General features: G+C 48.6%; 1 protein-coding gene across 2 annotated transcripts in view; it reads left to right on the forward strand.

Annotated features, from left to right (window-relative positions):
• Window positions 1-16,246, forward strand: part of Prkcg (protein kinase C gamma) — a 30,820-nt gene extending 14,574 nt beyond the window's left edge. The window contains exons 10-18 of one of the 2 annotated variants that reach the window (XM_008827728.2): window positions 5,174-5,326; window positions 5,870-6,058; window positions 8,802-8,893; window positions 8,981-9,043; window positions 9,556-9,694; window positions 12,682-12,762; window positions 13,601-13,708; window positions 15,019-15,159; window positions 15,323-16,246. In XM_008827728.2, the coding sequence (XP_008825950.1) occupies window positions 5,174-5,326; window positions 5,870-6,058; window positions 8,802-8,893; window positions 8,981-9,043; window positions 9,556-9,694; window positions 12,682-12,762; window positions 13,601-13,708; window positions 15,019-15,159; window positions 15,323-15,511 (1,155 nt within the window). In that variant the 3' untranslated portion in view covers window positions 15,512-16,246. The remainder of the gene's footprint in view (window positions 1-5,173; window positions 5,327-5,869; window positions 6,059-8,801; window positions 8,894-8,980; window positions 9,044-9,555; window positions 9,695-12,681; window positions 12,763-13,600; window positions 13,709-15,018; window positions 15,160-15,322) is intronic. The other variant, XM_017796803.2, reaches the window with a different exon arrangement.
• Window positions 16,247-17,714: the final 1,468 nt, after the last annotated feature.

Raw genomic sequence — 17,714 nt, forward strand, 5'->3', positions numbered from 1 at the left:
AAAAAGCACTCCTCTGTGTGTAAGGCATGAGTCCAGTCACTGGGGGGCATCTACAGAGTTGAGAACAGTCTTTCCTTCGTGGAGTTCACATTTGAAGGAACACCTGACATAAAATAAATAAGGTCTAGCCTGGGCTGCAGGCCTATACAAGTTCAAGGTTTGCTTTCTACTGAATGAGTTCAAGGACAGCTTGGACTACAGAGTGAGTTCAAAGATAGGCTAGACAACTTGATGAGTGTGTCTCAAACTATGAAAAAGAGGGTCTGAGATTATTGCCTAGAGGGACTGGGGATGTGGCTCATTAATAGACCCTGACTCCAATCTCCCAGTGAGAGGTTGGGGCATGGCTCAGTGGTATAGCCCTGCCTGGGATCCCCCAGTGAGGGGCTAGGATTGTGGCTCAGTGGTAGACCCCTGTCTAGAATCCCCCAGTGAGGGACCGGGATTGTGGCTCAGTGGTAGAGCCCCTCCTAGATGAAGAACTGGGGGCTGTGGCTCATAGGTAGAGCACCTGCCTAGAATCCCCCAGTGAGGGGCTGGGGGCATGGGTCAGAGGTAGAGCACCTATCTGGCATTCATTAAACTCTAGATTCAGTCCTCTTCTTCTTTTTCTTAAATTTATTTTTATTTTATGTGTATGAGTATATTGCCTGCATGTGTGTAAGTGTACCTGAGTTGTGAAGAAGAAGGCGTTGGATCCCCTGGAACTGGAGTTACAAATGGTTGTTAGCTACCATACGGATGCTAGGAATCGAACCCAGTTCCTCTTAATCGCTGAGCTATCTCTCCAGACCCTCAGTCCAATTCTTAGTAAAGAAAAAGTGCATGATAATATTTTAGAAAGTCACAGTGATAAAGGAAAAAATGAGCCTTGAGGAGCACAGGAAATTCTGTGGCTAATATTTGATCTTGTTTGCGTAGCTGAGGGAATTCTGCTGATAATAATGTGAGCTTACACTGAGCAGGAAGGCTTCCCTCAGAAAGTGACTGTTTGGCAGACCTAAATGAGATGAGAAAAACAAGGATCCCCAGAGAAAGGGCCTTGCAGCAGAGGCAAGGCCTCTGGTGAGCCCCTGAGGTGGGGGTAGACCAGAAGAGCTGGGGACAGTGATGTTGAGGCAAGGAGAGCTGGGGGGAAGGGAGAGGAGCCCAAGGTGAAGGAAGTGCCTTTCATGTCTCTGGAGGATCTTGGCTTGTAAGCCAGGCTAGGCTGTGGGGGTACAGGTTCTGAGCAGAGGTATATTCAAAAGGGCATGGTGGTGCACATCTTTAATTATAGCACTTGGGAGGCAGAGGCAGGTGGATCTCTGTAAGTTCAAGACCAGCCTGGCCTATGTAGTGAATTCCAGGCCAGTCAGGGCTGCATAGTGAAGCTTGTCACTGGCTCTGTGTGGAGGAGGTAGAAAGGTAGAGCAGGGCTGGGTATAGTGGTGCATGCCTGCAACCCCAGCGTTTGGGAGTGTAGTCACAGGTGCAAGCCTAACCTGGCTTATGCAGTGAGATCCTGTCTCAACAATCACCTTCTGTTCTAGTCTGCCTTCAGTTGCTGTGACAAAACACTCTGACCAATACCACCTTGGGGAGGAAAGGGTTTATTTGGCTTACATCTCCTGGGTCACAGTTCATCCAGGCAGGAACCTGGAGGCAGGAGCTGAAGCACAGGTCTTGGAGGAACACTGCTTACTGGCTTGCTCCCCTGGCCTGTGCTCAACCTGCTTTCTTATACAACACAGGACCACCTGCCCAGGGGTGGCACCACCCACAGTGGATTTAGACTCCCTCAACCCAGGTGTGTCAAGTTAACAACTAAAGCTATCCATCATGCCTTGGAAAAAGGTGGATGCTGGAAGAAGGTTGCTGGGAAAATTAGGTGCGCTCTGAAGGCCGAGCAATGGAAAATACATTCATCACCCATTTCCTGGGGTCGTCATCTATTTAGTGCCTTCTGTTCACCGAGCTACCTGCTGGGTGGTGTTGAGAGGGAAGGAAAAGGGAGATCCTATAGCTCAGGCTGGCATCAAACTCATTATGTAGCTGATCCTGGCTTTAGATACATGTTTCTCCTACCACCTTCTCCCTAGAGCTGGCATCATAGGCATGCACCACCACACCCAGTGTGGACATTATTGACTACCTGCTTAATCCATGAGGATCAATAATAGGTTTGACTGTGTGTGTAGTACTCTTTACAGCTATCTCCATAATCAGTAGGTACCTATTGATATTAGGAACACATACCTACCATGAACTAAACCCTGAACAGGTCCTGGGGGTAGAGCAATAATAGCAAACGTGAGAATCTTGTTAGTCTGCCATGGTGGCTTAGGCCTCTAATTCCAGCATTCAACAGGCTGAGGCAGAAGGATTGCTGCGGTTCAAAGCCAGACTGGGCTTCATATTGAGTTCCAGGCCAGAATGAGCAAGAATGTAAGCTCCATCTCAAAAAATAAAAACTAGGACTGGAGAGATGGCTCAGCGATTAAGAGCACTGGTTGCTCTTGCAGAAGACCTGGGTTTGAATCCCAGAACCCACATGGCAGCTAACAACTGTCTGTAACTCCAGTTCCAGGGGATCCGACAGCCTCTTCTGTCTTCCTCAGGCATTGCACAACATGGGTGCACTTACATATATGTAGGGAATACACTCATACACATTAAAAAAATTATAAAAATAAAATTAAGGATTGGGCCATAGATCAAGTGCTTACCTGGGGTGCCTGAGGCCCTGGATCCAACCCCCATCATGGTTTAAAAAAAAAAAAACTCTCAGAGGGATGGGGATATAGCTCAGTGTTAAGAGTGCTTGCTGGTCTAGCCTATTCAAGGACCAGAACAGAAAAAGAAATCCTTGGTGCATTTTCTGAGTATTATTCCGAGTGATTTGCATATGGTAGTCACCTCCTCTTCCTAATGCTATTTATTGGAAGTTATTCTTACTATCCTGACACTGTGTGAGGTTATGAAGAGGAGTTCCCCATCAGAGAACTCTTTCCAAATCCAGAAAATCAGACTGATTTTCTATATAAGAACACTATCGATAAATATTTTTTGAAGCTGGGGCTTGGTGGCTCATCCCTGTAATCCCAGCACTTGGGAAATAGAGGCAGGGGGACCAGGAGTTCAAGGTCATCCTCAGCTACATGACAAGTTTGAGGCTGGCCAGGGCTACAAGAGAGCCTGTCTGGAAAAAAAAGAGAATCATCTCTCCCATTCTGTCTCTTCTTGTCTATCTCTTTCATCTTCTCTCTTTCAATATATCTGTAGTTAATCCCTACCCCAGGCACACTGTCTTAGAGAACACACAGGTCTCTGTGTAGGAGTTCACAGGGGGTCAGCAGATAGTCACACAGATGGAGAGATGCTAATTACTCAGGGCTGTGCAGGAGCTGTCCGTGGTAACAACGGGGCCTCCAGAGACATCTGACCCGATAAAACAAATAAGGAGAAACCTGTCAAAAAACAACACTTGATTCAGGTCTACAGGACATCTGAGAAATAGCTTGGAGGAAAAGAGATGGGAGAGTCTTCAGGAAGACTGAACGTCACCTCCCAAGGCCTTGAGGGGAAGAGGGCCAGATGAATGGAGTGATGTCCTGTGCCATGGAAGAGGGAGGGACAGAGTGGAGAGGGATACTCAGGATGCATCAGAACCTGGTCTTGAAACAGCATGGAATAAAATCTTAATACACAGAGAACCGTTAGAGGCATTGAAAGCATAGGGGAGACATGACCTGGTTTATTTATTTTTAAATTGGTCCTTCTGCCTGCTGAGTAGAGAACACATTAGAAGGTACAGCAGTGGATGTAGAGGGCACGTGTGGGAGCCATTGCAGTTCAGTCATGGGACCCCCTTCCTGGGAGCTGGGACAGGAAAAGATGGAGACGATGCCAATACTAAAGACCCGGTATGGTCCTCAACCTGACAGCAGGCAGTGTTGCCTTAGAACTTGTTCCAAGTTTGGATTCTCAGGCCTCAACCCCAGAAAATCTGGGAGTGGGACCCCGAGATCTGTTTTTGCTGCCTTTCTTTTCCTGTTTCCTCTCTGTAAAATGGGGCAATAGCAAGGTTTCCAGAGGTGGTACATAGCAAACTAGGTTTTGGTTAAATAGTAAGTTCAACAGGCTATGGAGAGTCCCTTCCTCCCTTCCTCCCTCTCTCCCCTCCTTCTCTCTTTCCCTCCCTTCCTCCCTCTTTCTCTCCCTCTCTTCTTCCCTCCCTCTTTCCTCTCTTATTTCTATTTTTAGAAAATTATTTTTATTTTGGGGCTAGAGAGATGGCTCAGAGGTTAAGAGCACTTGCTACTCTAATAGAAGACCTGGGTTCAGTTCCCAGCACCCACACGGTAGCTAACAATTGCACATAAGCATGACAATCCTACCATAAAAATAACTTACTTGCATGTATATAAGAACTCCTGTGTCGTGCAGTGCCCACTGAGGACAGAAAAGGGTGTGGGATCCCCTAGATGTGGAGTTATGGATGGTTGTTAGCCACCATGTGAGTCCTGGGAACTGAACCTGGGTCTCATGCAAGAACAGCCAGTGCTCTTAACCACTGAACCATCTCTCCAGCCCCCCAAATAAAATATTTTTTTAATTATTTTTATTTTATGTGCATGAATATTTGCCTTATGTATGTATGTGTACCACCTGCATGCAGTGCCCATGGAGGCCAAAAGAGGGCATCAAATTCCATAGAACTGGGGTTACAGGTGGTTGTAAGCACCAGTGTGGGTGCTGGGAACTGAACCCAGGTCCTCTGCACGAGCAGCCAGTGCTCTTAACCTCTGAGCCATCTCTCCAGCCTCCCCTATTTCTTAATTGCTTAATTTCATTCCTATCTCTAACTTCCTTCCTCCCTCCCTCCTTCCCACCCTAACTCTTTCTTCCCTCCCTCCCTCCCTCCCTCCCTCCCTTCCTTCCTTTGACAAGTTCTCCCTGTATAACTGAGAGTGCCCTCAAATCTCCACTGCTTACTTCAGCCATCCTGGTTCTGGGATCACAGACAAACCTGGCTAGACAAAGTTCTTGAGCCAAACACAGACTGGAGCAATAGTGTTTTTTTTCTCACCATCTCTCCTTCTCCCTTCTTGGATGCTGCATCTCTTAGGAACATCTCTATACTTCTCTGGGATCTGACTGTCTCTGCATCTGTCTCTCTCCTTTCTCACAGAGAGTGCGGATGGGCCCCTCTTCCTCCCCCATCCCCTCCCCATCCCCCAGTCCCACCGACTCCAAGCGCTGTTTCTTTGGTGCCAGCCCTGGACGCCTGCACATCTCTGACTTCAGCTTCCTCATGGTTCTAGGGAAAGGCAGTTTCGGGAAGGTTGGATTCCTGGGGTTCTGGGGGAAGGGGATGAAGCCTGCAGGGAGGTTGGATTTCTGATCCTTAGGGGGGAAATGTGGGTGTGGGGTGACACTGGGCTCTGGAATCCCTAAATGGAGTTAGCTCAGGCTTGGATACATGGAGAGGCCATTGTAAATATACTAATACTGGGCTGATACAAGATGGCTCATCAGGTAAAGGTGCTTGCCACAAACCTGACAATCTGAGTTTAATCCCCTGGACCCAAGTAATGGAAAGAGAGAAGTGACTCCCCCTGAGTTGTCCTCTGACTTACACACACACACACACACACACACACACACACACACACACTATGGCATCTGTCCTCCCGTAAAATATAAATGTAATAAAACATTAAACATGCCAGTACTTTTCTTGAGGGATGGATGCAAATTCAGAAGTCCTAGTTCCCTGAGAGAGAAGGATGGACCTTAGATCCTGTTTTCTCTGTGTAAGGTGGGGGAAGGCCCTGTGCCACTGAATTTCCCAAATGGACTGGCCTTTTTGCACATCTGTCTGTAGGTGATGCTGGCTGAACGCAGAGGCTCTGATGAACTCTACGCCATCAAGATCCTGAAAAAAGATGTCATTGTCCAGGATGATGATGTGGACTGCACCCTAGTGGAGAAGCGGGTGCTGGCACTAGGAGGCCGAGGTCCTGGAGGCCGGCCCCACTTCCTCACACAGCTCCATTCCACCTTCCAGACACCGGTGAGGAAGGAGGGATGGAGGGATGCAGGGAGGAAGGAGAGATGCAGTGAGGAAAGAGGGATGGAGGGATGCAGGGATGTGGTGAGGAAGGAGGGATGCATTTGTGCTTTGGAATTCTGAGTTTAGAGAAAGCAAAAAAGAACTCTGTTCTCTGAGAGGGTGTGGCCAGGGCTGAGAGATGGTTCAGTGGGTAAGAGTGTGATTGAGTTCAAAATTCCCAGCCTTGGTTCAATGCCAAAATCCCCAATCACTTGGCTCAGTGATTAAGAGCACTAACTGCTCTTGCAGAGGACCAAGGTTCAATTACCAGCACCCACATGGCAGCCAAAAACCATCTGTAACTCCAGTTCTAGGGATCCCAAGCCTTCTTTTGACCTTTATGGGTATTGCACAACATGGGTGCACTTATATGCAGACAAGACACCCATACACACACGCACACACAAAATAAATAAATAAATAATAAATAAATAAATAAATAAATAAAAATTAAGAAAAATTTCCAGGCTCAAGTAAAATGCCAGATGTGGCTGTGTGTGCCTGTAATCCCAGTATTGGGGTCAGAGGTAGGTGGAGCCCAAGAGCCAATGGTGATGTTCAGTGAGAGATGCTGTCTCAGAGAGCAACAGAAGACACCAATGCACCCTCACATGCACGCACCAAACACATACACCCACATATGCCACACACACAAATTAATTTTAGAAATGAATGAATGTGGGGCTGGTGAGATGGCTCAGTGGTTAAGAACATGTACTGCCCATGCAGAGGACCTGAGTTTGGTTCCCAGTGTCCATGTTGGGTAGCTCACAACTGTAACTCCAGCTCCAGGGGGGATCTAATGCTTCTGGTCACCTGCACTCACATGCACATACCCACACATAGGCACCCACACATACACATAATAAAAATAATTTTGTTTTGGGGTTTTTCAAAATAGGGTCTCCCTGTAGCCCCAGGTGGCCTGGAACTCACTTTGTAGACCAGTCTGGTCTTGATCTCACAAAGATCTGCCTGCCTCTGCCTCCCAAGTGCTGAGATTAAAGGTGTGCACCACTATGCCTGGCATAAAAATAATTTTTTAAGTAATTTAACAAAACACCCTAATGAATGTGTTAAAACAGGTGAGATTCAGTAGGGTGGAGATGTTGGTGCTGTGGGGTGTGGGCAGAGGGATGGGCTCCAGAGTGGGCATGGTCAGAATGCTTGTGATTCCTGTGAACTCAGTTTTCAGTGCCTGTGGCCAGCATTCCGTGGTCTGAGCCCAGGAATACATTGGCTGGGTATGTGTTCTGCTTTTCCTTGTAGTTTCTTCTCTTTTCTTGATACAGGGTCTCATGTAGTTACAACTGGCTTCAAATTTGCTATGTACTGGAGGATGAACCTGTTTATGTGGTGCTGGGGCTTGACCTCAGGGCTTCGTGCATGCTAGGCAAGCATTCTACCAACTGAGCCATATTCCCAGCCCCTGGGGATGTCTTCCCTTTGGGCACACCCAGAATGACTGGGCTCCCCGTGGTGAGCTCATCACTTCTGGATTCTAACTGAAGGATGAGTCATAAATGGGGTATTTCCCCAAGACTGAGGAATTAAAGTAAGAACCTCCAGGGCTTGGGAATGGTGTGACTTTACAGGGGCTCTGACTGGGGAAAAAAATAACAATAATTACAGGTAGCCGAGCCTAGTGGCAAATGCCTGTCATCCTGCCACTAGGGGGTTGAGGCAGGAGGATTGCCATGAGCTTGAAGTTAGCCTGGGCCACACAGGGAGATCTTGTCTCAAAAACAAATCAAAACAGTCAAAAACAAGCCAGACTTGGTGACACATGCAGCTCCCTGTAGGCATCAAGCTCAGCCTGGTCTACCTAGAGAGTTCTAGGCCAGCTAGGGCTATAGAATGAGACCCTGTCTCAAAGTAATAATAAGGAGAGCTGCAGAAATGGCTGAGTGGATAAGAGTGCTGTTATATAGGCATGAGGACCTGAGTTCAAATCCCCACCACCCATGTAAAAAAAGCTCATCATGGCTTCCTGAATCTGTAACTCCAGTGTTGTGGGCGAGTAGACACAAGATCCTTTGGGCTCACTGGCTGCTAATCTAACTCCAGGTTCAGTGAGAGACCCAGTCTCAAGGGAATAAGATAAAGCGTGGTACAGCAGGACACCCCACGTCCCTTGACCCCACACATGCACACGCGGGTGCATGCACCTGTGTATATTCATGTGCATACACCACACACACACACACACACACACAATCCCACACCCTAAATAAACAAAAATACTAATTGCAGATGAAGCCTGACCACCTTCAGTCTTAGGCAGCCAGAACTGTATGGGCATTTAACTGGATATGGAAAGAGATTGTATGTTCCTGGATTTCAGTCCAATTTTGTGGGTCTCTTAGGAAGCAGGGCCAGAATGACAGGTAAGGAGAGTAACATAGATAGAGGGATGAGGAGGGTCTGAGGTATCAGGGTTAGAACCTTGGGGTCCTTCCTGTGGGTGTGGCCAGTTCCTCTGGATTACTAGTTGAGTGGATCTGGAACCCTCTATGTTTGTCCCTAGTGGGCAAGATAAAGTTTAGGAAAAGGAGGATCGGGAGTTCAAGGCCATCTGCGTCTACATAGCGAGTTTGAGGCCAGCCTTGGATACGTGAGACCTGTCTTAAAAAAAAGAAAAAGTTCTTCCTGTCCAAGTAGGTGTGTCCCTGCCACTAAGCTATGTCCACTCCTCCCTCCCCAGGACCGCTTGTATTTCGTGATGGAGTATGTCACCGGGGGCGATTTAATGTACCACATTCAGCAGCTGGGCAAGTTTAAGGAACCACATGCAGCGTGAGTGTCAGCAAAGGTGAAAGGAGCTGGAGGCAGGGGGAGGTGTGTCCAGTCTCTGACCTTCCAACTTCTCACATGCTTCTCCAGGTTCTATGCAGCAGAAATCGCCATTGGCCTCTTCTTCCTTCACAATCAGGGCATCATCTACAGGTCAGCAGCCCCAGAATGTTCCATGTAGGGAAAACAGACCCCTGGAGAGGAAGGAATTTCAACATACAGCTCTAGAATGCTAATCTTAGTTTCATTTCCTGTTGCTGTGTTCAAAACACTATAACAGAAACAGCTGAGGGGAAACAGTTGAGCTCACAGTTGTAGTCCATCACTGGGGGAGTCAGGGTGGTAGGGAATTAGTCACATCATAGTGCGGAGCAGGAAGCACTGAGTTAATCATGCATGCAGCCAGTCCTCAGCTCGCTCTCTCCACTATTACACACTTCAGGCTTTCCTGTCTGGGGGATGGTGCTGCCCACAGTGGGCTAGGTCTGCCTACCTCAGTTAAGGTAATCCAGACAATCACCTATAGACATGCCCACAGGCCAACCTGATCCAGACAATACCTCATTGAGAGTCTCTGCACAGGGGATTGTGTGTTATGTCGAGTTGATAATTAAAACTGTCACATCACTTTTCTGCAATTCCTTTTTGCACTTCCTGTACAACAGGGACCTCAAGTTGGATAATGTGATGCTGGATGCTGAAGGGCACATCAAGATCACAGACTTTGGCATGTGTAAAGAGAATGTCTTCCCGGGGTCCACAACCCGCACATTCTGTGGAACCCCAGACTACATAGCACCTGAGGTAACCCTGAGCCTTGCTCCGCTCTGGGGGTGCTCTGACATCTCTCAGTGGGAGTGGCTGGTTAATACTCCTGATAGGTGAGACTTGTCCTTGACTTGTGGGCATCTTACGAGATGTAGCAAGAGGCCTGTGTGGGGAGGCCTGTGTATTGAGTACTTTCAGAGGGGGAGCTGGGTCTCCAGGTGAGTTAAGTGAGCAGAACTTGTGGATGGATGGTCTAAGGGAGTGAGATCAGCTTGTAAGAATCCTGAGTAGAGCTTGCACTGTTCTAAGGTGGAGATTATTTCTACATATATTTTGAGTGGCTGGGGCTTTGTTTCTTGTGTATTCTGACTAGCTGGGGCTTACCCTTTAGTACTGAATTGAATGGCAGCTCACTGGTAAATATTGCATGTAGTTTTGTTATTGTTGTTTTTCTTTTTAGATCATTTTGTCTATGTGGTGTGCATATGTATGCATATTTGCATGGTGTGGACACACGTGTATGTAGGTGTATGTACATTGGTGTGTGTGTGTGTGTGTGTGTGTGTGTGTGCATGTGGAGGCCCAAGGTTGAAGTCAGGAGTCATCCTTCGTTGGTCTTCCACCTTATTCATGGAGGCGAGGTCTCAGTCAAGCCCAGAGCCTGCCAATAAGGCTAGTCTTGCTCTGAGGATCTCCTGTTTCTGCCTTCCAAGGCTGGAGTTACAGGTAGGCCACTATACCCACTGGCATTTATGTGGATTTTCAGGATCCAAACTTTGGTCCTCAGGCTTCTGCAGCAAGCACTTTAACCACTAAGCCATTTCCCTAGCCCTCTTTTAACCCCACACCCAGTTTTATGTGATGCTGGAGTTTGGACCCAGTTTTTTGTGCATGCTAGGCGAGTGCCTTACCAACTGAGCTACATCCCACCATGTGGCTAGGTCATGCTTTGTTTTTCTGGTGTTGGGGGTTGACCATGGATCTTCACCTTGCACATGAGTCTGTGATGTAAGTAGGCCACTTTTGTGCCATGCTACAAGGCAAAGGTCAAACCCCTGAGCATCCCACGGGAGCAGATTGTCCTTTTAGTTTTTCCAGTGGGCAAGGATTTCACTGGGGTTGTAAAGAGCTGGAGATAATGTCCTGCAGTTTTAGATAGGTAGAATGCGTGTCCTGGCTTTTTTTAAAGGTGGAAAGGACGTGTCAGGAATGCCGTCTCTTTACCTTTTCAGTGGATCAATGTTAGAGCCCAAGTAATGTCAGTGGTCACAAAACCTGGCTAGTAACTCAAATCTGCTGCAGAAAGTTCAAAAAACACACACACCTTCCAGACTGTGAGTTTGGTATATTGAGGCTAGAATTCTTCCAAGATTAGAAGCACATATTAAATAGTCCCTGAGATGAATCTGATGTGCTTTCAGTTAAGTATCTCTGGCCTCAGCCAAGGGTAGTAGTACACACTTGTAATCTCAGACCTTGGGAGGCTGAGGCAGGAAGATCTCCAGGGTGAGGGAAACCTGTCTTAGGAAAACAAAACACAAAAAACAAAACAAACAAAAACAAAAAACAAAAAAATGCCAGAAAAGAAAAAGAAGAAAGTCAGATATGGTGATTCACTCAGGAGGTTGAGGCAAGAGGATCAGAATTTCAAGATTATTCTTGTCTTACATGGTGAGAATTCAAGGCCCTCCTGAGCTACATGAGAGCCTGTCTTTAAAATTTAGCCCTAGGGTCAGTGAGATGGCTCTGGGTGAAGGAACGTGCTGCCAAGCCTGATGACCTGAGTTTCATCCCTGGGACCCACATGGTTGGAAGGAGAGGACTAACTCCTGAAAGTTGTTCTCTGACTGCCACAGAAGTGTAGTGAGCACTCCCTCCACATAAGTAAATAAATAAAATAAAATTTAACTTTGTACATTTAGCATTCAAGGAGAAGTTATATTTACCCACATACTCCAGATGTTTGGACTGTGTGGCCTTACCCTTAGATAGTCTTTAAATTTTTAAAATATTTTATTTATTATTTATTTTTATTTTATGTGTATGCGTGTATTGCCTGCATGTAGGTAAGTGCACCCGTGTTGTGCAATGCCCTTGGAAGACGGAAGAGGCTGTTGGATTCCCTGGAACTGGAGCTACAGACAGTTGTTAGTTACCACGTGGATGCTGGGATTTGAACCCGGGTCTTCTGCAAGAACAGTCCGTGTTCTCAACCGCTGAGCAATCTCTCCAGCCCAATAGTCTTTAAATTTTTAAAAAGTTATTATTATTGTGTGTGCACATGGACATGTATACAACAGCATGCATGTGAAGTTCGGGGGCATTTCTTTGTGTTTTTTAAAAATATTTTATTGTCTTTATTTTTTGTGTATGAGTGTATTGCCTGCATGCATGTAAGTGCACCCATGTCATGCAGTGCCCATGGAGGTCAGAAGATGGTGTCAGATCCCCTGGAACTGGAGTTACAGATGGTTTGTTAGCTCCCATGTGGGTGCCGGGATTCGAACCCGGGTCCTCTTCAAGAGCAGCCAGTGCTCTTAACCGCTGAGCCATCTCTCCAGCCCCTCTGGGATATTTCTTTGTAAAATTAGTATCTCCTTCCACCTTTGCTCTGAGGATCAAATTCAGGTCACCAGGCTTGTGTGGCAAGTACCTTTACCTACGGAACCATCTCACTAGCCCTTAAGTAGTATTTATGTTTGACAGCAAGTGAGTGTTGTGAATAGATAAACCTTGTTTCCTGAATTTTCCAGAGAGTGAGGCGCTTGCCAAACTATTCTGAGTGGGAAGCGTTTGTGTTGAAAGCAGTTGAAGTGGGGGAGGCTGGAGGGATCCTAGACTTCTTAAAGAGGTTACAGCCAGAAATGGCATACATCTGTATTCCCAGAACTTGGGAGGGGGAGGCAAGAGGATCAGGAGTTCAAGTCATCCTTAGCACATAGTTCAAGGCCAGCCTAGGCTACAGAAGACCCTGTCTCAAAAAAGGTAAAGTCACAGTTCATTGTTTTCTCCCCTTCCTCTAGATCATTGCCTATCAGCCCTATGGAAAGTCAGTTGACTGGTGGTCTTTTGGGGTCCTGCTGTATGAGATGTTGGCAGGACAGGTAAGGGAAGATGGGGAGGGACTGGCTTGGCTAAAGGTCACACACTGGGCTGTCCCCTACATGGTCTTATATTCCTCAAGTGGATTGAAGTCCAAGGAAGCGAGCTGATCCTTGGGAAAGACTTTGGGTGGAGCTATCCATGGTCCTGAAGCATGTTTTAAACCACGCTGCAGGAGCCCTTCACCTCTCTTCGTTTTGTCAGTTCCTCTTGTTTCTGCGGGCCCCTTAGCAGTCTACTGAACCATTTAAATGCTTTAAAGAACACGTAATAGCCGTAGCATGGTTATGAGAAGGACAACTTTAAAAATGAAAAAGAGAACGTGTTTGATGTAACATACCTGTCATCCTCAGTTACATAGCCTGGGTTACAGGAGGCTTTGTGTCAAGACAAACAAGTACACAAAACTTCTGTTTTGTATTGCCTCTCCTAACCCCAGAAGACTAAGAACCACTTATTCAATGGAGATAATGTATTTCTACTCTTTGCTGCAAAATCTGTGTCTCTCTTACTGTCTCTGTCCCTCTCTCCCTCTTTCTGTCTTTCTGTCTCTCTCTCACATACAAACATTAGATGACATATTGCCTAATTAATATCCTGTTAATTTACATAGCAGATAAAGATATCCAGACAGTAGAGAGAAACACAGAATGGATGTACGTGTGATGGGGAATGAGAGATGAAGGTGGGGGAGTGTGGACAGCTCTTTCCCAGGGCAGGTGTCCATGGGGGTGGGTGGGTAGGGATGCATCATCAGGATGGTCATGTTTGAAGTGGGTGATGCAGCTTTTGTAAAGACAGTCTGTTGAATCTCTGACTTTATTTCCTCTACTTTTGTAGCCGCCCTTTGATGGGGAGGATGAAGAGGAGCTTTTCCAGGCCATCATGGAGCAAACTGTCACCTACCCCAAGTCACTTTCCCGGGAAGCCGTGGCCATCTGCAAGGGGGTGAGACCTCCAACTCATGCACCTCAATTGCCGCCTCTTTCTAGAAAAAGGCTTCTGTTATTCAAATTTCTCTACTTCCATCTGCTGTAAAAGTCGGTTGAAAGCACAAGTTTTCTTAGAATCATATTTTCCCACCATCCTTTGCAGCCCCACCCCTGCCCCTGTGTTAAAGCTGGATGGGCCAGCTTCTGTAGTTTTATTCCCCAGGAGCTCTTGAAGAGCTCCCCCAAACTGTAGCCTTAGCTTCTTCTCCAAGAGTTCATCAGGACAAAATACCTGGCCCATGGGAGGTCTTCAAGATATGTCAGCTGTTCTCTCTCTCTCTCTCTCTCTCTCTCTCTCTCTCTCTCTTTCTCCCTACTCATCCTCTTCTTCTTCCTCCTCTTTTTTTTGTCTTTTTGACATAGGGTCTCCCTGTAGCCCCATCTGGCCTGGAACTCACTATGTAGACCAGGCTGGCCTTGAACTCACAGAGATCCACCTGCCTCTCTCTCTGCTTTCCAAGTGCTTTCCCCCTCTTTGAGGATTTTTCTCATGTCTCCACTTTTCTGTTTGAAGAGTTGGCTCTCTGACCCTCACACCATCACATTTGAATTTTATTTTAATGATTTTTATTTATTTATTTAATTGGACATACACACCCATGGGGGGTGTCAGAGAACATACTTGTGCATGCTCAGCTCACAGTGCACGTATGGAGTTCAGAGGACAACTTGAGGGAGTCCGTTCTCTCCTTCCATCACATAGGTTCTGGGGATCAAACTCAAGCTATCAGGCTTGGCTGCAAATACCTGCTGAGCCATCTCACTTGTCCTGTTTGGTTTTTTTTTTTTCTTTTCTTTTCTTTTTCTTTACCCTTTTCTTTCTTGGTCCCTGACTATCTCTGTCTGCATCCTAATCCCCTGCCATTTATTCTCTCTCTTCCTCTCTCTATCTGCTCCTTCCCCTCCTCCCCCATTCTGCCCTACCTGTTCTTATCCCTCCAGATCCCTGCACTGCTTCCTTCAAGCCTTCTGTAATTATGTTTCTCAGCCCTTGCATTCTCCTGTCATGGATTCTGTTTGTCCATCCATCTCTCTGTGTGTCTCATTTTGTGTGTGTGACTTACGTTTTAATTGTTTACATATGTTTATGGGGACCCATGTGCATGCCATAGCCTGTGCATAGAGGTCAAAGGACAGCTTGCTGGACACTAGTCTCTCCTTTCACTGTATGGGACCTGGGGATCAAACTCAGCAGGTCAGGCTTGGCAGCAAGTACCTTTACCCGCTGAGCCATCTGGAAGACCCCTCACTATATGTTTTCCACAGTTCCTGACCAAGCATCCAGGAAAGCGCTTGGGCTCAGGGCCGGATGGCGAGCCCACCATCCGTGCACATGGCTTTTTCCGCTGGATCGACTGGGAGAGGCTGGAGCGATTGGAGATTGCCCCTCCATTCAGACCACGCCCGGTCAGTCAGTCACCTTCCGATCTTTGGTCCCTAGAGGGTGGGACGCTCCTGCCTCAATGTCTATATGTGGAGGTGGGGGTAGGGGTCCCCTCTGCAGAGGATGTGCATCGATCTTGGAGGAGGCTGATACCTGGACTTAACTTTCCCTTCTCTCTCTTCACAGTGTGGCCGCAGTGGCGAAAACTTCGATAAGTTTTTCACACGGGCAGCTCCAGCTCTGACCCCTCCAGACCGCCTGGTTCTGGCCAGCATCGACCAGGCGGACTTCCAGGGCTTCACTTACGTGAATCCTGACTTTGTGCACCCAGATGCCCGCAGCCCCACCAGCCCAGTGCCCGTGCCAGTCATGTAATACCACCATACCACCTGTCGCCGCTAGGTGTCACCGATGCCCCCTCCGCCGAGCCGGCTGCAGCCCCCCCCTCCCCCCGCGTCCTTCACTCCATCCAGCACTCTGGCCTCTTCCCCGCCACTCACGGGTTCTAGATGCCGTTCCCAAGCATTGCTGGCATTCTAAACGCCATACAGTCTCTAGCGCCTTCCTGTGTTCTAGATTCTGCTGTGCCGAGCCCTGTGTTGTCCCCCCTCCACCCCCCAACATCTGGATGCTGCTCCAACAGGTCCCGGAACCCCATTCCGTGGGGTTCTAGATTGCATCTTGATAGTTTGATGCCTTCTCTCCCCCACACCACCCTTGGGGAAATAGTCTCACGGGATTGCCTAATCCAGACTCGGATTCCAGATCCTCCCCAATCCTCCGAGGCCCCTCCCACCTCCACTTCAGTTGTAGAGTAAGTGGGAGGCTAGGCCTGGTTGTTCCAGGCCACCTCCCTTCCACTCTCTGGGGATTCCTGGCATGCACGGAGGATTCTTTTCCTGACTCTTGTTAATCGGCTTTTGTTCTAGACTTTCCCATCCCGAACCAGCCCCGTGCATGGCTCCAAGCCTTGGTCAGAATCACCCCACTTCTCTGCAGTGCCTGCCACTCCACTCTCTGGGACTCCCCCCATCCGCCCCCCTTTTTCCTTTAGCCTTTTCCACCCAGCCACAGCTGCTGGAGAATAAATTTGAGATGCTGATGCTGAAATGTTTGGATGTTTTCTGGGGAATGAAGGGGGTGCGGAGGTGGGACCATAGATAGAAACAAACACAGGAAGGGGAGAGAGAGAGAGAGAGAGAGATCTATAAAATGAAAGACACCCCGAGAGACAGAAAGACTGCTTCAGGGAGGACCAATGAGACCAAAGGAGGCACACAAGGTTTGCCCTCTCACTGTGTCAGGAAGTGACCCCTCTACCTCCAAACCACCCATTGATACCCAGAGCAAATTGCAAGTGCTACACACACACACACACACACACACACACACACACACACACACGAGAGAGAGAGAGAGAGAGAGAGAGAGAGAGAGAGGAGAGAGGAGAGGAGTCCTGGAAATGGGGAGGAAAGGCTGGCCTCCTGTAGAGAGACTTCTCAGGACAAAGCACCCCACCACACAGAAGTCAAAACAATCTAAACTTGGAAGCTTAGGAGTTAGCTATCAAGGCAGAAGGCTGGCGGAAGCTTGCCCCAGGCCTTTTCTCCCCTGACCCACTTGCAAGTGGTAGGGGGGAGGAGGGGGGCACTCGAGATAGACTACATTTCCCAATGGACATTGCGGCAGACACCTCCCCCAGGTGCTGGCCTCTGGCAGCCTGGGCTGATGGGGAATGTAGTCCCTGGACCCGGCAGGCCAGCAGAGTGGTGTGCCTGTCAGTGTGTTTGGAAGGAACAGAGTCCCAAAGCTTCGCAGATTCTTTTGAGAACCGGGGTATTTTCTCTTCTCTGCAGGCTCCTGGATTTCTAGGTCTCACTCCGGCCGGATGCTGAGGCTGCCTTGTCTCTTGCATCACTCACAGTTGTACCCCTATCCTGCTCCTGCAGGCTCCAGCCTAATCCCCGACCCTCGGCAGGCGGCCTGCCCCTTTAAGAGTGGCCCCGCTGACATCACGGCGGGGGGGGGGGTTGGCCCTGCTCCCGGCTCCGCGGCGGCTGCAGGACCCGGCTCTGCTCTGCGCCCGCCCGCTGGCCCGCTGCTCTGGGGACCCTGGCCCGGGAAGCCCCCTCCCGCCTCCTCCAGCTGCCCAGAATCCAGGCTCTGCCCCTTGTCTGGATACAGCCCAGTCTTCATCAGGGGACACCCCCCCCCACGCCGCTGTCCCTCCTTAGGGTCTTTCTCTCTCTCTCTCTCTCTCCTGTCTCTATCTGTTCTCTCCAGTCTCAGGACCCGCGAGTCTTAGAGTATCAGAATCTCTCTGTCTCTCTGTCTCTGTCTCTCCCTCTCTGTCTCTTTCGTCTTTGTGTCTCTGCCCCTCTCAGGCTCCCTGTTTCTATCTCTGTTCTGTCTCCCTCCCCGCCTCCCCCATCCTGAAGGCCCATTTCATTCCCTCCCTGCATCCTTCCTCCTCCCTCCCCGCCCCTCCCCTACTCCGCAGTAACCAATGAGCGGCCGCTGGTCCCTGCTCCCGGCCGTGTCCGCCGAGTGAGGCCGCGGGCGCGGGGGGTGGGGGGTG

This window comes from Nannospalax galili, unplaced genomic scaffold, assembly GCF_000622305.1.
Source record: "Nannospalax galili isolate Female #2095 unplaced genomic scaffold, S.galili_v1.0 scaffold632, whole genome shotgun sequence".
Taxonomy (NCBI): Eukaryota; Metazoa; Chordata; class Mammalia; order Rodentia; family Spalacidae; genus Nannospalax; species Nannospalax galili.